The 26,204-nt window shown below is 39.0% G+C and overlaps 2 protein-coding genes and 1 long non-coding RNA gene across 3 annotated transcripts in view; all 3 read right to left on the bottom strand.

Moving 5' to 3' along the window:
• LOC130170971 (uncharacterized) overlaps window positions 1-3,194 on the bottom strand; it is a 41,044-nt gene extending 37,850 nt beyond the window's left edge. The window contains exon 1 of the long non-coding RNA XR_008828060.1: window positions 2,260-3,194. This is a non-coding gene — a long non-coding RNA (uncharacterized LOC130170971). The remainder of the gene's footprint in view (window positions 1-2,259) is intronic.
• Window positions 3,195-8,668: 5,474 nt separating this feature from the next.
• ptger3 (prostaglandin E receptor 3 (subtype EP3)) lies at window positions 8,669-16,323 on the bottom strand. The gene is made up of 2 exons (XM_056379301.1): window positions 14,859-16,323; window positions 8,669-14,275 (listed from the first exon to the last, which is right to left on the bottom strand). Exons 1-2 carry the CDS (start codon window positions 15,708-15,710, stop codon window positions 13,949-13,951), a joined length of 1,179 nt encoding a protein of 392 aa, XP_056235276.1. The 5' UTR covers window positions 15,711-16,323; the 3' UTR covers window positions 8,669-13,948.
• Window positions 16,324-17,344: 1,021 nt separating this feature from the next.
• On the bottom strand, window positions 17,345-21,718 carry zranb2 (zinc finger, RAN-binding domain containing 2). The gene is made up of 10 exons (XM_056379363.1): window positions 21,590-21,718; window positions 20,855-20,907; window positions 20,664-20,772; window positions 20,424-20,506; window positions 20,262-20,338; window positions 19,985-20,134; window positions 19,723-19,886; window positions 19,166-19,225; window positions 18,532-18,681; window positions 17,345-18,304 (listed from the first exon to the last, which is right to left on the bottom strand). Exons 1-10 carry the CDS (start codon window positions 21,643-21,645, stop codon window positions 18,247-18,249), a joined length of 960 nt encoding a protein of 319 aa, XP_056235338.1. The 5' UTR covers window positions 21,646-21,718; the 3' UTR covers window positions 17,345-18,246.
• Window positions 21,719-26,204: the final 4,486 nt, after the last annotated feature.

Raw genomic sequence — 26,204 nt, 5'->3', positions numbered from 1 at the left:
TAACTATGAACTGACACAGCCACACACAGCTTGCACTTTGATTATAAACTGATGAGTTGATGATAACTTAATTTGCTTAACCTGGCCTTTAATAAGGTTTCGTTCTACATAAAACTGCATAAACTATGCAAAGCCTTCAGACACATTTATTTTTTCTGCACTTTGGATTCATTTAGTTGTTCAGTAAATTATGTTAATTAAAAGATTTATTTTTCATCTCTGTGCCTACACGTGAAAACTGAAACTTTAAATAGGAAAATAATACTGTACATGGAAATTGCATGATATATGGTTTACTAAGGGTACAAAGTGCTACCATACCACACCTTGTTTTATCTTAATTTCTTTTAGTGGTAAAGACCTTAAACACTGGCCACTGGATATGGACAAGAAGCAATGACCTCCAACAACACCTACATGTGAGCTACAGAAAGCGTGACCCTGCTCCCTGCCTCCCCTTTGTCATCTTTTCAGCAAGAGGATAATTGAATAGAGGCAGGATCTATAAGACAATATGTTTCAGCTCAGAGGTTTTCCAGAGATCTTTTATGAGGTTTTAAGGTTGATGAATCCAGTGACTGAGTGTGTGTGCTGTTTAGTGTCTTGACACGCCAATCCTCCCTTTTAAAGTAAGTCCTTTTACACCAGCAGCCTGCTGATGATGATTATCAGTAAGAGTCACTGTAACATCATTTCCCACATAATTTCAAATAATTGCTGTACCATAATAGGCAGGATGATCACTGGAGAAAAATTCTAGCTTCTTTCTCAACCTGATTTAGCTCCTATAGTTTAGTTCCTCCGTGTTCCTCTAACTGTGTTACCTGAACTGAAATACTGCTCCAGGGTTTTCAAAGACATTGCCTTTATTCTTGCAGCAGCTGTTTTTTTTTGTTTGTTTTTGTTTTCTTGCTTTATCACAAACAATGAGCCTCCTGCTGTCACACTTCAAACATATATAGGAGGAACATAAATGCATTTACTGCTGAGACAATGTCATTTACTATTAAATTCATTAACTACAACCCTCCATGGGGAAAACAAAGAGTGGGGTTGTTGCAATTCCAGCTCAGTCAGGACATTTTTCTTCTGGTCAGACCGTATTAGTAATATTGGAAAACCCATTACATCTCGAAGAAAACTGAATTATAGATGCAGGGTGGTCAATGTATTATGTAAAACAAACAGAACTGTCATTTCTGAGAAGAAAAAAAACCCAACTCAATAGTCCATTTCAAAAATGAACAAACCACAGACCATAAATCAGTTGCTCTGTGATCTGACTACTTAATTCTGCTTCAATTTAAGTATATGTGTCTGGTGTATTAACACTTCATCAGTGTTGTGTCGTCCAAGACTGATGATTTCTTGAAGAATATTTAGCCACAACCCCAGTAATGTATTGATTTGCGGTGATCTCAGTTTCTCCACTGGTCTGTTTGTCCATCGCTTTGGTCCCGAGCAGCAACTGCTGTTCAGATTTCCATGAAATTTGATATGATCTGGAAATTAAATATACGGACGACCTACCGAAACTTTCCCTAGCTCCCCCATTACTTTCCAATGTTGAAAAGTACACAATAAAAATTAAAAAAAATTAGTAATGGCCAGACTTACATTATTTTTTGAGGCCTGCTTTGAGGAAATCAGATGATATAAAATGATATGGGTGCAGGAGAATAAAGACTTGATTTTGATGAGCAGAATTTTCCCCAGCACCACTCTCAGAGAAACTTTACATTTCCGCCCTACTATTTGTTAAGCTCTTAGAAATGTAAAACTGCACTACAGCGTTTGTATTATCCTCTACTTTTACACTGTAGAGACTAATTCCATGTCACATTGTCAAGCTCCTGCATGAGAATTATTACTGAAATAATGGTTAGTGGTTTTACCTGTCTCCCTGATGCCCAGGGAGACAAGTAAAAGTGAGACTTGTATCCATCCTTTTGGATTTCAAATTTGTATTAGCTTTTTCTCAGCCACAGAGCGACATTTAGATATTTAAACTATGTTCAAATTAAAAAGAAACAATGCACATATCATTAAGATACATGACTTACTCTCTTAATATAATCACTTAGAACCTACTCAGAAGTACAGAATAACAAACCACACGCACGCACAAACATACAAATACACTTTAGCCTCAACAAGCACTGTAACCATGACAATAACACAGTATAGGGACAACCATAGGACAATTTTGACACAAGGAAAAGATAGAGAAAAAGAGAGACGAGGGGCAGTTAAACTCACCTACTATGTTTGAAGTCCTCATCTGTCATGGAGGCCAAGTGCTCAATTATCACAGACGTCTGCAAATTTATTTTTTGGCTGTGTCCACATCCACGTCTTCCACCTCCACTTGTAGAAACAGGCTCAGGTCCAGGCAATTTTAAATCTCTTGTTTTTCACTTTGAAGTCCAGAAATCTTTGCTCCGTCGCTAGTTAACAACTAACTACTGTAGCTAACTCACGGCAAACAAAAGCACGGAATCTGTTCCCATTAAAAACCTCTGGAACTCCTGCTAACCCAACGCTCTTGTTTCATTTGAGTAAGGTTGCAGCCGACAGTTTATGGTTTCATTGGTGTCAGGTCACCATGTAGTTGCTTTATTTCAGTATTTTTTCAGCGTCGTGACCTCTCAAAGAGATTGGTTTTTCACGAACATGCTAACCAAGGTGACCTCACCTGTCCTCCACCAGACAGGCTAATGGGGGCTGCTGAACACTGACTGGCAGAGTGGCGCTGTTTCCACCATTTATCTCTTGCATACTCACTTCAATAAAAAACTTCCAACCAGCTGTGGAGTATTATAAGTACATTAACTCAAATACTGTTATAAAGTATAATTATTGAGAGACGATAGTGTACGTTTTTTCTGTCCTTTCTTCTATTTTATTTGTTCTTTAATTTTTTCTTCCATTTTTCGTTATGTGGTACTCAGCTTTAACATTATCACTGTCATTCACTGCCCTCCTCTCATCAACAGATGCAAGCACTCACATACAGACACATATCCCAGTCTTTCCCGACAATAACTCCATAATCTGCACATCACAACAATTGTTTTCTTGTCAGCGTTTTTCATGTCATCCCCCTTCCCCTCATCTTTGTCTTTTCACATGTTTTTGTCACACATTTCGTTGCATACAAATACATTTTGTGCAACTTTGTAGTTCCACTTCACTACTACATGACAGCTGTTGTTGCAAGTTACTTTGTAGATTAAGAGTTTGCATATAAAGTACAACAGAAATATGCTGCCTTGTTAAGGATGAAACTACCCAACAATATATGAAGTATCTAACCTAAGTTCCATGTCAACCAGCTACAACAAAAAAATGTTACTTTCAAATTGGTGCATCAGTAACAATGATAAGACAATATAATGTGTAATAATGTAACACTCACAGGGGGGATTTTGCTGCAGTTTTAAAGAACCAATATGATAGTGATTTTTGCATCGCTTCATTTCTATTCTTGTCCTATAGTAAGAAAAGACAGACTGAAACGGAAACTTGGGGGCAGGGTAGCGAACAGTGAGGATGCAGGGCAGGGTGCCATTATAAAGATGCATGTGGATGGTTTGGGCTGTTAGTGCTCAGTCAGCGCCGAGCAGACTGGAGGATTCAAAGTCCATCACATCGTTTAGCAGAGCCATTCACAAGGCACATTGCTGTGCCCAGGCACATGGAAAAACATCAAATACTTATGACTTTTGGAGATCCAATTTAGACACCCAGAAGATTGAAAAAATGGAGGCATATTGAATGTTTTTGTTGTGGGAGCTGAGATGGAGAGCCCAAGATGGCAAAAATAATCTCACCCAGACAAAATACTTCAAGCTGCAATGTAGCACTGAGTGATGTTAGTCTAACAATTGTATTGCTGTCTTTATTACAATTTTGCCGTGGAGAATGCGACTCTAATAAAATTCAGTCATGATTAGTTTTTTATATTGGTTTCTTTTACTGCATTTGTGCGTAATAGTCGTCAGGGAGCTATTACCACGCTGTTTTATGATGTTTCCATTCTTTTTGTTACTGAATTTGAATGAAACACCCCAACACCATGTGTGAACAGCACTGTGTGTTCACTAGGCTCAACTTTTACAGATCCTTGAACATGTTGCAGTGATTTGTTTTTCTATTCATTCAAGAAGTGCTCCATCATGAAAATGCAAATAGAGTTCAGCGAGGGCTATTGACCACAAACAGTGTTAAATCTATGCATCACTCAAAGATAAGTGACTGATTATTGAAGAGCTGGTCATTAATACACAGTAGGTGTGTAGTCAGCAACACACAACAGTGAACCACACTTATGCATAAGGTGTGCTCTTGCCATGAAATTTGGTTCAGACATTCATATTCCCCTCGGGATGACTTGTAATAACTCTGGTGAACCCCTATCTTTTCCTGTAGTGCCATCATCAGATCATAAATTATAATTTGTCTTATACTTTGATTCATGACCCCAGTACCATAAAAAATGACAGTCCTAAAATGGACTTTGTCTTTGGTGCTAATGAATAGATATTAGGATGCTAATGATGGTGAACATGACAAACATTAAACCTACTTTACAGCATGTTAGCAGTGACATTACCATTTACTTTAAAGTAACACCCGCACAGAGCTGCCACATACATACAATGAAATATATTGATGGAGGAGCTTTTGCAAACCTGAGCACAAGAAAACTGGGGAGAAAAATCTCCTGTATCTAATCTGCTAAATCCCCAGCAGCTCCAGTGAACAGTAGCTCAACTGTCAGTGGTAAAGCCTGTTTGTACTGGGCAGCTTGCAGAGTGGAACACATGCAACTGTATAAATGTGAAGCAGGAGATGCTAAAATATAACACATGTGCTCAGACTTACCAACTACTTAAATCATCCATCCTGTGCCAGATTACATTACACTGCTGTCAAGCCTCTCATACCAGCTGTGGCAGTAATACAGCTGAGGATTTTCTTTTTTTTTTTTTTGGCGGAGGTCTTTGTTTGATTTTTTTAACGTCACATTAAAAAGTCAATTTTAACACTTTCAGTTTTCACTGAACACTACTGACAATTTTACTTTGTGGAGAGGAGTTACCAACATCAACAAGAAACCACAGCGTCACCATAGCAACAAATCAGGGCCTTTTACATTCAAGTCTAGCTGTTGTGTTTCTCAATGGCAGCAGGGTGAGAGTGTTTACCTTAATTCTATTAGATACAGCGTTGACAAATAACACGAGACGGTGAACAAAATCCCAACTGAGCCATGTCTTCATTGCAGGTTTGTTTGTTGTCGCTGTTATCTTGCTGTTAAATGACACAAGGTCATAAAAAGCTTTATAGACAAGATAATAAAAAAGACAAACAGAGCCTTTTAAGCATAACCTTGCAAGGTGCCCCCTTTTGACTCTGAATGAACACACACACACACACACACACACACACACACACACACACACACACACACACACACACACACACACAGTACCCTTTAATGTTTACCTTCCTGAACACTGAACCAAATAAAAAGATCAGAAATGTATTATTACCATTTTAGTGGCCCTCTGTTCAATATAAATTACAATAACAGTGATAACTTCTTTTGCATTATTGATTCTCTAATTTATTGACACTCAAATGACTTTTTATGGTGTTTATTTATATAGTACAGGTTTTTATTGCGGCCATGACAACAGGCACAAAAAGGTACACAATATTCTCTTTAATCAGTCAAAGCATCGGCTTGCCAAGTAATTCAAGGCTATGATGAGGTCTCTCCATTGCACCATGCAGTCCAGCTTAGTATCATGCAATTTATTTTTCCACTCAAATTGTTCAAATGTATCACGTTGTCTAGCAACCTGGCAAAAACAATCAGCTGTTTCTGCAGCATACTGGATTTATAATTTTCAATCTGTTGTTCTTAAATATCCCACTTTGTTTCTAATGATCTGAAACTTGCTTTTCTTGGATCCTTTACACACAGTTTTAATTATTGCGTGGATTATATCTAAAACCAAACTAAATACTGTAATTGTGTAAACGTGGCTCCATATCAGACCGCCACAGGAGTGTATGATGTCAGATGTAAGGTTGTACTGTAATCAATATCAGCCTGAGGCAAAACCTCCAGATGTTCAAGCAGTGCAACACTGAACAATATCAGAGTGCACTCACCACTGCTCATTAGTTTTGTAAACACAGATTGTAAAAAAAATCAGAAGTCTATTGACATATTGAAAATTGTTCTCTTTATCTCAGTCTCCTCATTTGTTAGAGGTGCAGATTTAATAAAAGCTGTATTGCTAAATTGATTCTCCACATCAGTCTGCTTCCTGAAAAGTAAGTGTCCTTATATTTAACATGGTCAGTAAAAACTGTATAATCTTACCATTCATTACCACTGAAGCTGAGGGTGAATTTTTTTTAGGATATAGGTTTGACTTCTAAAATGAGAGAACTATTGATCATAGGTGAGCATTTTTGCAGGACTGGAATCACTAAGAAGGTGTGGGAGGATGGATTTATGGCTTCATTAATTTGTGTTTGGACAGCAGAGAGAGATGGTGACAGACTGCAGGGTAGAAACTGAAAGGGGTCTCATGAAGACTGACCACAGTTCTCCCAGTGTTAATCAAAAAACATAAATCAGACAAAAGATTGAGAGAAAAACAATATAGCAATGAAGCATTAAATATTAATGAGGTGGTCTATACATCAAAGAGTGTTGTTCCCACTGGAAACTCCATCTCCACTTTCTTGTGGTGGGTAAATAAGCTTAACTTATCTCTCCATTTCATCTTCATTGTCATTCAGCAAAAGCATCTCAGCATAACAAAATCCATGCCTACACCAACGTCATATACAGTCCCAACCTGCTTTGACTGGGGCCATAATGGATTCATTGCCTGAGGACATACTGCCAAACCTTTTTTCACAGCAATCTGACTGATTGTGTTCAGGGACGTGGACGCTGCTGGATCCTGTCTGCAGCCAGCAGGCGACCTTTTGACTCAGCTTGTTTACCTGACCTGAGGTTACTTTGTCATCGCACAAAAGCACAGCATCATTGTCTGGCCTTATTCCCACAGCACACAGTCTGCGAACAAAGACTTTGTCCATACATTTAAAGCATGCATTAAAAGCATGAGCAAGGTAAAGCAGGGGCATCCATCATCAGCCTGATTAATATGGTTAAAGTCATGCCTCTGCTCCTCTGTGAGAGGCCCTGGAGGAGCAATTATGTCATTTAGAGTAAACAGACATTTATCTCTGTTAGCGTAATGGTCTATGGAAGGAGAGCATTAAAGAAACAATAGCAGTAGTGGTCTACCAATATCCTTCAAGACCACAGTCCAAACAATAAAAAAGTAAGTGAGAAATGTGATTCACCTTTTTCGACATATTTCTATTTAACCGATCACCCTGTTGTTGAAGATAAAAATGCTAAAACTGATGCAGCTGTGTATGTGCTGTGCTGCGGAGACTGAACTTAGCTGCACTTAATAAATCGCAGAAACAGTGCCACCTCGCCACCCCACCACATGTTTTACCTCTAAATTTACGGAAGTTACTTTTTTTTAAAACACCTAGTAGTCATGAGTAAAGATTATGTAATGCTTCTACACAACTGGAGACTAAATGTGGTTTTCATGTTGTTGTTTTCACTGTTCATATGCATTTTTGCTCTTACTTCCAGGGTTGAAAGTTTTATGTCTATAATTCATATCAACACCAATATGGGACAATATTGATAATAACTTAAGTGATAATATATCATGATGCAGAAGTGTTTTCCTCATAAAAAATGTACATCCTCAGTCTGTTGAGCTTAACAGTGATGAATGATAGGATGATAAAGACTTTAATGGGCCCACTAGAATTTATCAGATGCAGACAGTGCCCTGACTCAGCAATAAAATGACTACATTGTGTCCAGAGCCCAAAACTGAGCCAGGCGATTTGCAAAATTTATGACTTATTGAATTAAAGCCTCAAAATCAGTCACAGATGTCATCTTTAAAGCAATGGAAAGGTCTTTACTTGTTATTTATGAAGGATACATTGAACAAGCACACCAGAGTGTCTTTTTAAGCATCTTTAAAACTTCACTGTTAGGTAAGTTCACCCATAGACACTGAGCCACAGATTAGTGCTGTTTGCTACTGAGCAGATGAAACATTTGAACACTCTGGGCTTCATATGAACTGGCTGTAGTCTGTAGTTGTAGCTTTATAGACTATAATATTCTATTATAAACTCAAAAGGAGGTACTACAATTCTATACAATTGCAGAAGAGTCGAGGTTACTGACAGTAAAATACAATTAGAGCTTTCTTTTCATCCTAATTAGTGATTTTGAAATTCAAGAGCAGGCTGATGCACCATTTACAGGTGTTACTTACATTACTGGGAGCTTTAGAAACTTTTTGTTAAGCTCCACCTAATGACCAGAACAACTGATTTATGATCATCATCAAATTTGAATCAATGGAATAATGCAAAAAGAAGTGGGAGTGCAACAGACACTAATATTTGCTACATTTTCAGTACTCCACTATTGTGTTTTAAGGAAGGTAACAATGCTTTGTTTTGGCTAAAGCTCATGCATCACAAGTCTGAACAAAACCTATGTTTGAAAGGATTTATCTAAACAGAGTATAGAACACATTGTTCCATTTTATTGGCCCATGGGTAAGACATTGCACAAGGTCAACAAACAATAGGAGCGTACACATGCTTTGCAATGGCCAGCGGCATTTCAACAATCAACAACATCATTCTCAGTTAAATTATCATTCTCGTATATCAAAACATTACAGAACAGAAAACAAGGCTCAGCATATAATTATTTTTTTTTAAAGAATGTTTCTGGTTCTTTTTTCAGTTTTATGGCTTTTTTTAAATTTTTTTTACACATAATAGATTTTTGAAAATAAAAATGAAACACATTTATTATTATTTTAATACTTTCTTTGTCTTTATTGCACAAGTGGCGTGTGACTGTGAAAATGGGAAGAAACATTCAACAAATACCCCTCGCCAGACTATATGAACTGGGGACTTGGTGGTTTAGTGGTATGAGTTTTAGACCACTGGGCGCCCACACATCCATGTTCCTCAGTTTTTCAAAATATATTGCTTGGCTCAGTCTGACCACAGTTCAGTCAGGAGGCACAATACTCATAAAAAACACTGTACGCCCCATCCCTATCAGTCATTAATTAGTATGATAGTGAAGATGTATAAATATTTAATAAGAAAACATGCTTCAACAACCACAAAAGCCCAACACATATTGAGAAAATATGTTCAGGTCCTTTAATAGAATATTACACCACCACGTAAGCCAAGAACAGGGCAACAAAATAAATCAAAAGTGCGTCGCATGTTGAACTGATACAAGCCGAGAACAGGACAAAGACATAAAGTACCAGAAGGACACAGGTAGGTAGATATTTCCTCCTTCATCACAGCCTTATGTTACGTAATCCTATCTATGACAGATAAATCAAAATATGAGAGGAAAAAAATACATTCCTCCCCAGCACACAGAAGAAGAGCACAGACAAAGAAACAGGAGGCATGCGAAAGCGCAGAGATAGCCCTCATCTGAGAATCGTGTCTCAGAGTTCAGAGTTGGCAGAGACTTCTGTCAGAGTGCACAGAGGTGTTGTTTAACATTCAAAAGCAGAGGCATAATGTGAACAAAAGATAAGATGATGGACGTCTGATAGACATCCAGCATATTATTTACATTCATCGGTGGAGCCTTGGCTGGTGGCACAAACCTGTTTCCATTCTATGTATGCACACGTGACACCATCATATGCTTTTTAAACTGACTTGAGCAACACTTTGCTTGGTTTACCTGTCAGGTACTTCTTCCCTTTTTACACTTACAATAATGAAGCTCCCACCAAGCAAAGTCTGCTTGGTGGGAGCTTCAGATTGGCAGCAAAAGATCATCATGTGCCTTATCAGTGAACTGCTCGCTGGGCCAGTATGTGATTTCTTGATACCGCAGAGACAAGAAACTAAAAATATCTTGTCGAGTTGTTCAGTTATTTCTTGAAAGGACACATGCTCATTGTAAAAAGTCTTTCAACCAGAACAACCATGTTGGTCACTGTTTTAACCCTCTTGTGAAAACTGTGCTAATCTTTCTTTTATAGAATGTGACTTTACCTGTCACCAGACTGGTAAAAACAAACTGTGAAAGTCTGAAGGGTCGATAGAAATGAAGTGCTCTTTTGTTTTTCTCCCCATCTTTACAATGATAAAGTATACTGTTTGTGTTACAGTATATATGTTACAGAGATGGTCAGAATGACTATTATGGCCTCAATCAAATTATCACACGAACAGTAACACATCAAGCTGTAGGATTTCCAAGGAAGTTGACAGAAATATCTCCAACATTTAAACAAGCCATATTTTTTTCAGTGTTTGAAAAATACATACAGTATGTTTGAAAAGTGAGCACAAACACAAAATATCAGATGATTTTTTTTTTTTTTTTTTTTTTACAACATTTTTGTCAGAAACAATCTAATCTCAGACATCATTTGGCTCCTCAGGTCATGAGACAACCGATAAATCACTTCCATGCATTAGTGACTTGAGTGAATGAGATGGAGCCAGCTGGAAACAGCAGATTCTCTGGGCCTCATAAAGCCTTTTTTCAAATCATTATGTAATTGTACCCTCCTCGTCTGTGCTGGTGCAGGACTCTGGTGTGTAATTGCCTGCTGAAATGGCCTGTTCCGTATACAGATGAACACCATTTAAGCATGTGAGCAAACCGATCTTGACAGTCCTTACAATGAAAGCTTGGATAGCTTCTGTTGTGTCCTCTCTTATAGGAGCTCATATGTAACGTAGACATTAATGTGCAACAACATTTTTGTAGCAGAAAGCAAATTCAGCTGTGAAACACATTTTCATGACGCCAAACATTAATTATCATCGTCTTTGAAGATTACACCTTGTGGATCAGTAAACTGGAGTTTGCAGGTATTTTAATCTCATGTAACCATGTGGCAAGAACATTCATATTTCATATGAGTAAACTGTACTGCAGAATCACACAAAGTCCTGCCTGTAAGCACTGTGCATGCTTTTACTGGCTCTATTAAGGAGGGTTGAAATGTATCATGTTTTCTATTTAGAAAGAATGAATTATTATTGTCTCGTTTTCCTTTCCACTGTGGGGGTTGGGCGGGATGTAACACCCTGGAAAATTCACAACCACATATAGAGCCAACTAGCTATAAGGGGATATTTGTGTAATTACTTTTCCTCTGCTGAGGAGCAGAAAGCTTCAGACTCTCCTGGGCAGGGAACTGAGATAATTACATGACGCAGATTCAAGTGGAAGCTGATTGAGTCGATCGTAAAACCGACATATCCCACAGCAACTTGCGAATAAATGTAGTCATTGTTTTAAATGCAAATTAATTAAGACCCCTGATGTTACTGTTGAAGCGTATACAGTATTAACTGCTGCACAATAGCTGTTAATGGAACTGATTACGTGTTGAGGAATACATTAGTATTTTCACAAATTCACTAGAAAGGTGCCACATGTCTCTGCACATTCACAGATGACAATAAACTCCAGGATAATCATGAATAATAACAAATAATTGGTTTCTGTGCAACAGAAAGTATTATTTCCTTCTATGTCTTTGTTTTCATTCACTAACCAACATCAATCCTTTGAGTGGTCTACTAAGGCAGACCGGCTTCACAATCAATACAAGATAAACTCCACTCTCTGTTGGCAGATACGTGGAAACAGAACATGCTCATCTTTCTCATGGTGTTCGCAGAAAACAATTTCCCATAGGGTCATTCTCACTGAGCTTGTGTGAATTCTCACATTTGCAGGGCAAAGGCAAGACAAGGCAAGGCAGAGTGTTTGTTAGTCTAAAATTGTTGGCTGCTGTTGTCCTTGACCAACCTTTATGAATACATTTACAGCATACTGTATACAGCAATGAGATGATGTAAAGATGGTATTTAAACCACTGTAAAAGGAATGCGTTGCCATTTCCTTCCAACAGCACTCTTTGTTAATTGTATTTAGTCGGTTGGGAGCAAACCAACTCATTAAAAAGTATCTTGACTTCATCTGAGACCTCTGAGAAATTGCACTGCACACATTAAAAGACATTAATGTTCACTCCTATTTAGAGGTAGCATCAGGGGTGCAGGTACACTGTTTGGCAGATAAGAAGAAAAATGATGGATGCATCCAAAATGTCCAAGGCGATCACCATTCATTTAAAAGTGTGAAATTAAAGAATATGGCTGGTTTAAAACATACTGTACCTGCAGCTTTTTGTGACCACCTTACACTGCTGCAGGCTTGATGTAAGGCTGTGAAACCACAGCAGATTGTGTGTAGCAGTTGCACAGGCAGCTTCAAATGTGCCAAGATAGCTTTTTCATCTCTTAAAGTCTGGACATGCCCTTCAGTATTCCATTATTTTTCCGCTAATCAGCCTTGTATCCAAAGAGCTCCCCTCTCTTAAATTGATGTGACTCGTCACTGCACCAATTATCTTTTTTTTTTTTTTTTTCTCCAAAAATATTTGGCTGCAAGCATTTTGGATAGTCTACTTAGCAGAGAGTTTACAGAGTATTTGTAACATTTCACTGATCTTTGTTGAACACCCTAATATTTAACTAATGTTCAACATTGTATATACAAATATTCAACCAACAATTAGTAACACATTTAATGGTCAGTGTTAGTGAAACGGTTGAATTGTTGAATCTCAGCTAATAACCTGTTGAAATGTTACAAATGATGTGTAAACTCTCTGTAAGCAGACTATCCAAATAAGGTGTCACCAGCTTGTGAAATTAGGTCCTGTTGTTAGTACACATTCTGTACTTACAGATCATGAATGCTTTTAATCCAATGATATCGGCAGTAATTGCTCAGTGACACTTTGACAGTTTGTCATGTGCAGACTAAAGTGTTAAACATCACAGATCTACATTCCTGTCCTCACACACTTTAGTGTTCATAAGAGTGGCCTTGAAGTTCCTCGGAAAATTGCTGAGAAAATAATTGCACAACAACAATTTGCCAGTGCATTCATATTCAGGAGGGAAAGTGGAAACGAACTAAAAAGCTTCACATTTCATAGTCCTGGCTGCTAGCTGAGCAACACCATGTACAGTGTATTATAAGATTTACAACAACTGATACCCAACTGGGACCATCATCAGCGTTCAGCTCAGAAACAACTGACTTCATATTACTACAACACACTAATAAATACTCATTTAGTCAATTACAATCAACAAATGGCTCCAGTTGAGGATTTGCATTTTTCTTCTGCATGACCAGAGATCATTTTTAAACAAAGTGGATACAGTTCATGTAAGATATATCAAAGCTATTCTTAACTTAATGTCAGCAATTTACAGTTCCCCCTTTTTTTTATTTACAGGTATTCACAAAAAACCATTTGTCCTTTATTTGGCTTATTTCTTAAAGTTGATGAAAGCAATGACTAAGATAAGAAACTAAAAAAAGAGGATGAAATGCACCACTTCCATATAAGCCGGTTTAGAGTCACCCATTTTCAATGCTTGGGTCTGGGAGATGTTATCAAAACTGAAAACTGGCAAAGAGGGAATTTCTGGCAGCCACTCTGTAGGCAAATGCAAGAGGTGACACGGTCATGCGTACACATGCTGGTTAGGTGACTTTGAATGGAATGTGTTTGAAGCAAAACAAATGCACCCAGAGCAGAACTGGCTGGTTTTCATTAACACTGCAACAGAGACTACTCTTATTTCCCAATGCACAATATCCTTCTGTGTTTTGTAACAACACATCCAAGACAATACTGCATCCATCCTTCTAACCTGTCCTGGGTTCACAGCCACAAGATAGGGATTCCCGTCAAAGGTCAACTTAGCTACTTTGTGGTTTATGAAGGTGGTTGCTTTCTTGGTTCTGCTTGTTAAGAGCATCCAGTGCCGTCTGAGTCTCCTTGCGTTCATCTAAAGAGCAGTTGGACACGGCGTTAGCCACAATGCAGACCTTACGGAGGAGGATCTCCCTGAAGAGCAGATAGACCCACGGGTCCAGGATCTGGTTGAGGGAGGCCAGGCGGATCGCCGTCAGAAAGAAGTTACAGTCTAAATGGACATCCCGGCCGGAGGCTTGACTGGACGTCACTGTTCTTGAACTACACTCGTGGGAGGACACCTGGGTGGAGATCATCCTCAGCATCAGCACCTGAAGGGAGAGGCAGGCATGAGTTTGTACCAACAGGGGCGTGCCGGATGTCCGTATTATGACTCTGAAACAAGGTCTAAAGAAACTTACACATTACATACAGATGTAATGAGGAGATATTGTATTTTCTTTTGATTAAATGTACCACCAAGAAAACCTTCCAGAAGTCTAGATTCTGTTAGCTGAGAGATAATGATTTTTGCTTTTGTATACACCCTCTTCCAGGAGAGAAAGATAATGTTGACACTCTAAGTACTCACACTCACACTCTGGCATCACTGCTATCACAGTGCTGTGGATTCTATTAATATCCTTGGTAGGACTATTAAATATGTGACTGACAATGCATGACCTCATAGAACACTGAGCAGACACGCAAACAGGACTCGGCTAAGTGGATTGCTCCTTAATGGCAAATGGCAGCAGCATTTCAAAGGAAACACACATGACAGCATTTATCTAACTGGGAACTGTGGTGTGGTTAGGGGCATGGGTAAGAGTAATTTACATTACTATAAAATATATATAAATGAGTACAGGAACTATCTGTTGTGTGCATGAATGAAAAGAAATAAAAACATACCAACAGAGGAGACCAGCATACAAGCAGGACGCACATGATCCCTAACAGTTGAATGACTGTCTCCGTGGTGAGTCGCTCCCACTGTTTTGAAGACTGAGACGTGCCGGACTTTGTTTTACACCGGATAATTAAGCCCCGGATCGTCACTACATTGCAGGAAACTGTTATAAGCAGAGAGAAAATCCCAAGTACAGCGAATGTGATGGAGAAAAACATATTGCCCGGGACTTCTCTGTCTCCCGTGCTGATAAAGCACCATGTGCCCGGCCACTGCTGTTGGTATTTCCCGACCCCTGCAATGGGCAGTAGCGCAAAGAGCAACACAAGAAACAATATGACAGCCAAAGTCTGCTTTGTCACATTCGTCTTCATGTGATTGGAGTACCAGTGGGGATTTGTTATCGCCATGGCCCTTTCAATTGCCATGGCACTGGCCAAGAAGAGAGCGGACAGGCCAAATGTTGTCATGCACACACCGAAAAAAGCGCACAGTTGGCCCGTTGAGTCGATGCGCTCCCAGTTCTGACCAGCTCTGTAAACTGATATTACTATTGGACTTGTCAAAAGCTGTCCAAACAGGTCGGTCAAAGCCAGCGATCCAATGCAGAGCAAGAACGACTTTTTCCTTTTATTTTCCTTCTTTCTGTAAGAGATATACACCAGAATAAGAGCTAATGAGTTGCCCACCATGCCAGTGATCATCATGGTTATAGGGAAACCAACTGATACAAATCCACAACTTGAATTTTTGGTAACATTGTCTTCGCGTATTGTCTTGGAGATGTTAGGGACCAGCATCTCTGCAACAGTAGCTTGAAAGTCCTCTGGAGAATCACAAGTGTCCGTAGTCATCCTTTCGGAGAGGGTCAACCTATATACAGCGAGTAAGCCATGTGAGAGTCCAGCATCCTCTTACGCTCCAAACTGCTCCAACTGAATGCCGTGCGTAAAAGCGCGTTGGATCCTTTACGCGCTGGAGGCGGGACTATTTAGAAAAGCACCCAGAGGAAGCAAACAGCTGAGTCTGCATGTGCTTTAGATCTATTCAATTAACCATAAACCCGATTTCTGCAAACCTTGTAGGATGTCTGCCTTACTGATTATCTTAGTTTATTAACTTCCTCTTCACAAGTAGAGGCTATGACACTTTAGATGAGTGGAACAAGTTCTCAGACGCACCTGCTACGGACTCACATAAGTTAAGATGCCAGGGATAATCATTTAAATCTTGAAGTGAGCACACAGGCGGACTCATCTGATGAGATAGTGGGAAAAAAACAACCTACACTGCGCCTCTTACGGGGGAAAGTACGGACACATGGTCCTTAAGCATCTGAGAGCAGAGCTAGGAGGGGTTATATAAAGGTGGGATGTGTTAAATCATCAGGCTACCTCCGACCGTTGATCATTTGATGGGTTTTCACATTTAAGTATGTAATTAAATTTTTTCAAGCCGACAAACATCTAAGCCAATTCATATGAGGCCTACGTTCAATAATGATTAGGGTTTGCAAGCGTATCCTCTTTTATAAAACACGTTTTGTGTTTTTGCATTCAGTAAAAAATTTGGCTGTTATGAGAAATCATCAGATTATATACATTTCATTTTAACTACCAAAACACAGACAACAGGCTAACTGCGGGGTTGTTCTTTTCTGAGCTGTTTACAACAGCAGTATTTTTAACAAAATGTTGCGGTAACAGTATTGATTTTGCCCAATTTAAATGCAGTGCTTAACATTTTGTACCACACAGCTGTACTATACCATTTATCTATTTGCCTTCTTTATTAACTGAGCATGCCAAGGTATTCAACCTGCCTTCTGTTCGGCACGTGTCTGCAGAAGCAACAAGTGCCACCTGTTGACCAGAATGAGAATGACACCAATTGCCTAAATGTGTGGAGCATGGGTCCATTTTCACCTGTAGCAACTTAGTCTCTGCCAAATTATATAGGACTTTAATATTTAGTTAGAGGTCTGGATGAGACAAAATTTGCCATACGATATTTTATAGTCATTCAGATAGAAAATTAGAAACACAAATAGACACGAGTAACCGTTTCAGATTCGTGATACCGCTCATGTATTGTGAAAACAAAAAAATGACAAAAATGTTTTTTTTTTTTTACACAAAACAAATACAACGAATGTCTCATAAACATGAATCCGCGTTTTAAAACAATATTTAGCTTCTCCTGGTTAACCTATAGTCCAAATTTGACAATTCTAGCCAGTGCATATCTAAATCTGGTCTGACGTGGCCTGGATGCGGGAGAAAAGACAAGTGAACTCAACTGGTTTACTCACTGGGAAAAGGGCTTCATTGGCGAACGCTGAAGGATGACGTTACCTAGTAACGTAATATGGGGATATCTAACTATAGCTTACACTATAAACATTAGAACATGCAACACGCTTGATATACCAGGTCTCAAAAGACAATCCTTACCGTGTGAAAATCAAACACAAACAATTAACAAGAAGCAATGTCGAGAGGATTTTATTTACACGTGTACATTTTAAGTTGTTTCACCATTAAAAAGACTGTATTGCCACATTCTACTATAAATCGGGACATATGTTTGTTATTGTTTTTGTTGTTGCACTACTCTGGAGCACAAAAATCTGACTATTAATTGAAGAAATTAGTTTTCCAAGTGAAAAATGAAGAGGAATAACCGAGTGGTAAATTAGGCCACAATCTTGTAAAGAAAAAAAATTACACCAAAAAATGTAGAACCTACTGCAATTTACTTAAAACAAGCAATATTAAAAAGTAAAATACTTACCTTGAAAACATAAAACAAAATATATATTTACCAAAAAACAAAAAGAAAAAAAACAAACAGGCCAAAATTCAATGCTAAATCTCTGGTATTCTAAATTGATGCTTAAGTACTTCACCTTTTATTTTAAAAATGAAGACTGTATTTATAAAAGAAAAAGAAAAAAAACCAAAGACTTTTTAAGACACGATCTCAGATGTTTCATAGGGCCAAAAAGGATTCACAAATCCTTACTTCATTTTACCCAGTTGAGTAGAATAAAATGTACTGTTGTGACGATATGAAGCAGAATGGGTTTAAAACTGGATACAGCCTCTTCACAGTATATCTGATTTCCTTATAGGACCAAACATTTATGTTTATTGGACACCTACAGTTACAGACACTTGTCACAGATTTGGGGTGTGTGGTTTTAAAAGGGTGCATGTAATGACAGGTAACAGCAGAGAGAAGTCACACTGCCGCTCTTTTAAGGGAGATAAGACTTTTGGAGGTTCTGTGAAAATGAACAGCATACTCAATGGATGTGGTTGTTTTCCTTGCAACACAACATGCACTTGTACTAAGGTTCCTTGTCTTGTTTGAAAGGCTGTAATAAAGTTATTTCTTTTTTGAACTGGAGCCAGAATGGGAGGATCCAGAGGACTGCCCACGGCGCCTGAAATGACACAAACACCATGGGAAGAGGAACAAAGTCAGCAGACTCAGCTATTGACATTCACTTATGCATACACGAAATACAAGGTCATAAAATATATATAAAGAAAAAAACAACATAACATGAGAAAATGTGAACCTATTTCTGTAAATCTGAAATCCCACAAGCGAGGCAACAGTAAGCTAATAATAATCAGTGCCATTGTGGTATTCCACAGAAACCCAAACCTTTCGGACGAACGTGATCTAGAACGCCTCCGTTTTCTCCCTCCAGATGAGGACCTGGAGCGACTGCGTTTCTGTCTCCTCTCAGGTGAGGAGGAAGGTGAGCGGGACCTCTTCCGGGGAGAGGAGCCCTTTCCAGACCTGGAGCTGGATCTTTTGGAGGAATAAACCAAGCACCGAGGTCAGTAAGGTCCAGGCAAAAGCTTCACCAGGATGGGTATTTATCAAGCTTCTCTGAATAACAGCACTGACTTATGGTATGGAGAAATTTTACCAAAGATGCTGTAGGCTAATATTTAGCTTCTTATGAATATACTGACACTAACCGAGCAGGCAAAGCCAACTCTACTGCTGAGAGATGCTTGATGAAGACCCCAGATGCCTTGGTAACATTTAAACTCAATCCAAGACTGCGTTTTATTTTTACTTCGGCCCAATTCTAAACAAACCTATGTCAACAGATTGAAAACCGTCATGGCAGTTTATGAGTTTGCCTCAAGACCAAAATTACTATCAGCAGATTAAGAAAAAGGAATCAGAGTGGGATAAGCACTAACTAGTGATTAGGACTGTTGTGGAGCTTACAGCCCCATACATACACTCTCTAAAGGGAGAGAGTGCATGTCACCTCATTCACCTGGAGTGGGACCTCGAGCGAGATCCAGATCTGGAACTGGATGAGCTTCTAGAGCGGGACCTGAAAGACAAAAAAACAGAACCTTTCCAATATTTTCCACACAAAAACGTTGCTACATACGGGGTTTATGTGTCAATGCACAGGCAAAACATTTAACTGCACTGCACAGTCTTGCTTTACTGTATTGAGAAATAGAGAGATGACTAAAACCTGTAGTCAACAATTCCATTAAGACTGGAGCATGTGAATCAATAGATAACAATTGCGAAAGGAAATCTTGGTGAGCTTTTTATGATAAAAGGCTGCAGCATAAACAATACATTCCTTCCATCTTAAGTCATGGACATTTCAAAACCCAACACAAAAGATGTTATCAAGAGATATCATTCCATCTGCACATCACTGTCTTACAGCACAGAGGGGGAGGGGTTAAGAAGAGGGAAAACAACAAATCATCAGAACAGGACATTTGATGGATGTTGATCAGTAAATCAGAAGGAAGATTGAGCTGATACTGACATTTTGCCCGGAGTTACCCTTGACCTGTACCCTTTTACCTGGACCTCGACCGTGAACTGGAGCTGGAGGAGCGCGAGGATGAGCGGGAACGGGATGATCCCGAGCGGCTGCCCTTTTTCTTAGCTGGCTTGTCATCTTCATCACTGGCGTTGAGGTCATACTTTGACAGGTCTCCGTCGTCTTCATCGTCGTCATCATCATCCTGGAGAGAAGGTGTTTTTAATAATACATACATATTGGCTAGTGTTTTATTCATAACATTTGTTCTTTTGAATTTCCAGCTCCAGCCATTATTCTTACATCCAGTTTGTACTTGGAGAGGTCACCATCTTCATCGTCTTCATCGTCTTCCTCATCATCTTCCTCTTTTGCTACTTCTTTCTTTTCAGTTTCTTTTGAGGAAGATGTGCTGTTGGTCTTCCCACGATACTTTTTCTTTTTCCTACCAAACTGCAATATTAACAAGAGAACATATTCTATAATCAGTAAAAATTACACCTACAAATGCTAACTTGTCTTAAGTGTTTCAATAATCAAACATTTCACTTGATTGATGATTCAGTATCAGTTAGCTCACCTCATCATATTCACCATCAGATTCCTCCCGTTCAATGTATTCTACATTTTCCCTTTCATTGAAACCTCCTCCATAACCTGCGAACATGAGATAAAAAACAAGTCAAGTACTAGTATTCAAAAGCATGAAAAGAATCGACTAATAATATATTTGATGCGTTACCTGTTCTCTCTTCAAGCTTAGCATATTTAGGTGTGTTACACATGTTGCACTCCGACCGCCTTGCCCAATTCACATTGCCGCATCTTAATGAAAACAAGAAGGGGAAAAAATTGCATCATCTAACCTCTCAGACTTTATATCTGCACCGGTGGAACTGGAAATGTATTCACTTAATGATAATTATAACAAGTACGTGTTTGATGATGACAACCTGTACTGGTATTTACAATATATACATACGTTTTGCACTGCCAGTCATTTGCACTGAAGAGGCCTCTACTCTTCTCAGCCAAGGTTTTCCCAATCTCTGTTCCTCCTGCTTTCATCATCTTTGCCTCTGTGGTTTTCTCTGTGGACACAAAACAATGTTTTATAGTAGAGTTATAGTAAAAGTATTCTGCAAGATATAATAATTTGCAAGAATGACTCACCCCTGCCACATCTGTTACAACTAGTTCTTCTAGCAAAGTTCACGTTTCCACACCTGCAAAAGCACATAAAATAAGGCTTGAGCTTGTTACTTAATCTCTGAGGCACACGCTGAGTGTGCTTCAAGCAACAATCGCCAAATGAGTTGTGTTGGTTTATTTATTTTTCATGTGCCACACCATTAGCTAGCAGTCTTTCATTGGACACGCTGTGTCAAAGGCCTGCGCACTGCCGACTGCAGCTGGCTTGTCTGTCTGGTCACGGTTTAAATGCAGACCATTTGCAACATGATATTGCTGACTCTAGCTTAAAGCAACCCTCATGACAACTTGGCTTCTACAGCATAGTAAACACCACCCACAATAGTAAGTGGAGACTATCACCTCAACCCACACAAGATAACGACAGCTAGCTTGCTATCTTGAAAGTCTCCGCACACCGACAACTTACATTGAAACTCCTTGACCCCGAAAATCCCAGACAGGTCCCAACATTAAAATGTACAATTGACATATCGTGTTTATTCTGATGATAGTGTAGCTAAATAGTAGAACCTAAGGTAAATGTTAGTTAGTTTACTTTGCTAGTCAACGTTAGCATGAACCAAATGCTAGAAGGCCGAAGCTAACTAATGTTTGACTGTTAGCACGACCGCAAAATTAAACAGACGTCCTCGGCCAAATTGAACCACATGGGACGTAAAATGGGACCTTGTTCTATGCGTGAGGAGCACTTACTTTTTATCAGGACAAATCCAGTCCCCGTCGCTGACTCGAAAACTCTTCCCTGACATTTTTGTGCCTGTTAACACTGAGTGGCTCGCTGGCAGGGTGTGCTCACTGCGTTCAGCTCAGCAACACCGCCTCCCTCCACTGCTGCCTTCAGGGGCTTTTGGTAGCTGTAAACTCTCACCCTGTCTCTGCTCGTAATTTGGACATGAGGTTTGTGATATATTCTGTTCTGTCCACTATTTTACCAGGTAGCTTTTTGATCGACAAAACCACTTTGTACAGTGTAAGAACATACGTATTATTGTCTAGCCTACATAATCTGAACAAATTAGGTTTTATGTAATATTCGATATTCCCGAAAGCGCCTGAATGTAACACTGACAAAGGACAAACCTATTTTCTGTTGAGAAACGTTATACAATGAAAATAAAGTATTATAATCGGGAATTATAATTTCATACAAAGGTAATAGTGTTAAACTTACAGGGTCCCGTCAGTTTTTAAATTTTGTCATCAAAAGTTAACAGTTATTACTGTTATTACTGTAATGCAAATATTACAGTAAACATACCTACAAGATCATAGGCTATAGGCTACAGTTACAATGTGGCTAAATATTTGCTCTTGAATACCACACAGACGTAACATCCCTATAGGTATAGCCTATTATAATTTGTTTGGGCTTAACCACATACTTGAAAAGCAGAGCATTTATTTGCCTATTTATTTATTTTAATTGTTCTTAATGAGTAAACTATATAAAGAAACACAGTTTCATTCCCCTGTATACTGAATATTATATATGGCGAGAATGACAATAAATTCTACCTTGCACAGATCCTTCTATTGTGTATCTTGTAAAAAGAGGAAATGCAGGTTCATAGACTCAGGGGTAAATTGTTCATATTAATAAAATTAAATGTAGCCTTCACTTTGTTGTTTACACTGTTCGACCTATACCTTTAAATACTAAAAGATGAAAGATATTGTAATGGTGAGAGTGGATGTCCAGGTGACAGTATTTGAGCTCATGTGTGATTAAAGATCTATTGTAAAAGAAGTTTTGTTGACTCTACCCATGATGTCCCTCTCTCACAAATTCAGAATCCAAATTTAGCAGTTTGAAATCCTAAACTGAATTCACTAGTTGTCACTTGTCTTCTTACAATGTCAGTACCACCAACACCACTAGATGGCAGTGAATGTCAACGTTTAACACTGCACATGTTCACAGACCCTCCTGTTTTATTTAGGACTTTGTCATCTGCTCACAGGCTCCCAATGATTTTGCTGGTTCATCTAGATCAGACCTGTGTAAGGTTATGAAAAAAAGTCGCTTCAATTGGGCTCAGAGTGAATGTTCACATGTGCTTCTCTAAATTTCACATGAACATTTTCTGATACAATGTATTTTATAATATTCATTTGAATCATATGAAGCAGGGGTAAATATGATCCAATTTTGATAAATATGTATTACGAGAGTTTTGCAGATTCTGCTCTTTCTTGACTGTCACAAAAAACATACTTACATATATACTTACAATGTGTAGTAATATTTATACATTCATCAAATTCACTGTATATATGAGATCAAGCTTTTAGGACACTTGCTTCAGTACAGTATAAATGAGTTATGTTGTTTCCATATAATTGTTTTGTGTGTTGCTACCAAACATGCACACAAAAATGGGTCACAAAATTAGTTCTAAAATATAAATGTTGATTCTTACAGGTCCTTATGATCTTTGATAGTATTTGTCAAGTGATAGAAAAATGAATTGCTGGTGAACTATCCACTAGTTGGAAGTGTCTGCCAGTAGCATTGATATTAAAAGTCTCGTAAAGCACCAATCTCTCACAGAACAGCTTCAAATGGAGAACAGGGAGAAAGTCCGCTTATGGTTCTCATAAATCAAGTACATGTCTCCCTAACAGATACATGATGATTAAAACTATGTATGATTAAACAATCTTGTTCAGTTCATCTCCATTGTACTCAATTAAATAAACCCATCTTGTCCAAGACATAAGGGACGAGCCTCAGCAATGTCATTTCACTGCTGTCAAAAACAGGCAAAATGGAACAGAAAAGAAAGTAAATGATTCACATCTCATGTGATACTACCAGTGCTGAAATCATCGACGTAAGAAATGTGGAGACAATTTACAAACCTCTATTTGTGCATTACAGGAAAAAAAAAAAAGAAGCTCTAATTATCTGAAGTTCACGTCCTTTAGTCAGCTGACAGCTTGACATTTCACAGGATCCAATCAGTAAATATTATTGCAAGTGATAAATTATAAAAAATATTTTGAAGAAAACTATCAGTCAAATTCGACCTTGCAACAACAGAGCCACTAGGAAGACACGGACACAAAATATTTAATAAATCCAGATGAAAAGATGTTACAACTTTAAATATCAGAGTAGCCAACGTGCAGGAAGTAGCACGCCATATGTTGCTGGGATGTAAATGCCGTTAATGAAGACGAGGCAAAGCCTGCAAGTTGAACTTACTTCTCATGTGATAATACTTAACAACTGCTCCAACTGAAGCAGAGCTTTGGCTGCTCTAGAATTGCCCTTGTCCACCCAATCTGCTGTCGGTCAAAGTCAAAGACCCTTGGAGGTCGCTGTCACAGCTGGTCCGTGACCCTGAGGCCACACCAGTAGCCATTTTGGTGTCTCAACTAGAGTCATTTACTTTCTTTTCTGTTCCTTTTGCCTGATTGACAGTGGTGAAATGGCGTTGCTGAGGCTTGTCCCTTATGTCTTGGACAAGATGGGTTTATTTAATTGAATACAACAGAGATGAACTGGACAAGATTTTTTAATCATACGTTGTTTTAATCATCATGTATCTGTTAGGGAGACATGTACTTGATTTATGAGCCCCACACAAGGTTTATTAGGACTAGAGGCCAGCAAGGATAATGTATCAGAGGCGAGAGAGGCATGTTTTATTATTCAGCCTCTTGCTGTTAAAGGAAATGACTTTTGGACCTTCATCAGTATAATTCAAAATATTGTACACACAGGCCAGTAGTTTGATATTACACGAAAACAGCCATCTCTTCACACATAGTTTGTTATTTGTTCATGATAAGACATCCTCTCTGTTCGGTTTGAGCTCTGTTCGCTTCATTGAAGTGATTTTTCGTGACGGGAAGCTTGCTCCTTCTCACAGGCAGCACAGGAACCACCTCTACTCACAGGTTCCAGCTGAGGATGTACTTTTTTGTTTGCTTTCAGCATTGAGGAGAGATATGAAGCAAATGAAGCCATGAATAACTAATAAGGAGACACTGCCAAAGCTGTGGTATGTATGTTTGTTTACTGCACAGAGTTGCACTAAAGATTCAGAGAGTAGTCAGGCAATTAAATAACACTTAGGTAAACAGCGTCCAATTACGTGACAGTGGCTTCGCTGGCTGTAATGCTTTTTTAACTTTACTCTGTCCCTTTCTGCCCAATGTACAGCCCACCATCTGATTATGTCCTGGGTCAATAACACTACTAAGAGAGATTTTTCATGGGTGTCAATGAGGCTTTGGCTAGGCTGACACCGTTTTCTAGCCCAGTGGCTGGATACGGTTGAAGGTTCATGCACAGCAGAGTCTCTGACAGGGAAAGGCAGCCATGTATGCAGGTTTGGAAAAACCTGCTGCAAGCTGCCAGGACTTTCCAATACTGACAGATGGCAGGGAGCTGTTTCCGTGAAAAGGGGGTAGGGTGAGGGTGAAGAGTTGGAGGCTGGTGTGTGCTGGTGCACTCCACCCTCCGCTCTTATCTCAATATCATGATTCAGCATTAATCAGGGGAGTAACATGTATTTCCCATGCGCCAAACAAACATCAAGTGTGGGGCTGTTTGTTGGATGTAATTTGACACTCTGCTCTTATGGGGCATGTCTGCAAGTACGGAGAGGCGGTCCTGTGTTCACACTTTACAGGCGATAGGTGAACTGTGAGGTGCCAGCGAACCCCATCAGAATTATATAACGCAGACTACTGCACAGTGAAACAGCTCGAGCTGGAAGATGTGCCGCTGCATTGTGCCGTATCTCCTGTCCTCTCAGCCGGTCCTTATCACTAAAGCACATTCATTTTGGGAGCCAGAGAGCATGCATTTTACAGTCCAGTCTCACTACTTCTTGTAAAAGTAATCGACAAAGCATGATATGATGTGTAAAATTTGAAATTAATAAATCTGTTTAGCAGTAATAAACTGCAAGATGGAGCGAGTTCCACTGGCTCATCAGTTTTGATTGTGTCAGTGCGTTAAAGCATTTTTATGTTAAGTATTCATCTACTGGTGCTTATTTTTGGAAGCCATTTATATTGATATACTTCTCTGAACTGTTTCCAATTTCATTTTTATCCGTTTTTTAGTCACCACAGTGATAATTCTTATGATCCAAAGTTCAGGAAAGATCCCTCTATGAAGAAAAAGCACTATTCCAAAACCATGCTCTTTTAGCAGAGGCATGTTTTTGAGTAGAGACAATCATAATGCCTTGAGCTTGCAGGTGATCTTGAGCATTCCTCACTGACAATATCAATGTGTCGAGTCCGGCAGATCTAGACAGGCCAGAGAATTGGAGGAGTGATGTTAGCT

The sequence above is a fragment of the Seriola aureovittata genome, chromosome 6, assembly GCF_021018895.1.
Source record: "Seriola aureovittata isolate HTS-2021-v1 ecotype China chromosome 6, ASM2101889v1, whole genome shotgun sequence".
Classification (NCBI taxonomy): Eukaryota; Metazoa; Chordata; class Actinopteri; order Carangiformes; family Carangidae; genus Seriola; species Seriola aureovittata.
The sequence above is the reverse complement of the archived record's forward strand: the minus strand, read 5'-3'. Positions and strand labels throughout refer to the sequence as shown.

Coding starts and splice junctions, on each gene's coding strand:
- ptger3 (XM_056379301.1), bottom strand. CDS start 15,710: ATGACTACGGACACTTGTGATTCTCCAGAGGACTTTCAAGCTACTGTT. Junction 14,276..14,858: donor TATGCTGGTCTCCTCTGTTG/GTATGTTTTTAT, acceptor CTCTCCCTTCAG/GTGCTGATGCTGAGGATGAT.
- zranb2 (XM_056379363.1), bottom strand. CDS start 21,645: ATGTCAGGGAAGAGTTTTCGAGTCAGCGACGGGGACTGGATTTGTCCT. Junction 20,908..21,589: donor TGGATTTGTCCTGATAAAAA/GTAAGTGCTCCT, acceptor GTGCTTTTGCAG/GTGTGGAAACGTGAACTTTG. Junction 20,773..20,854: donor TTGTAACAGATGTGGCAGGG/GTGAGTCATTCT, acceptor TTGTGTCCACAG/AGAAAACCACAGAGGCAAAG.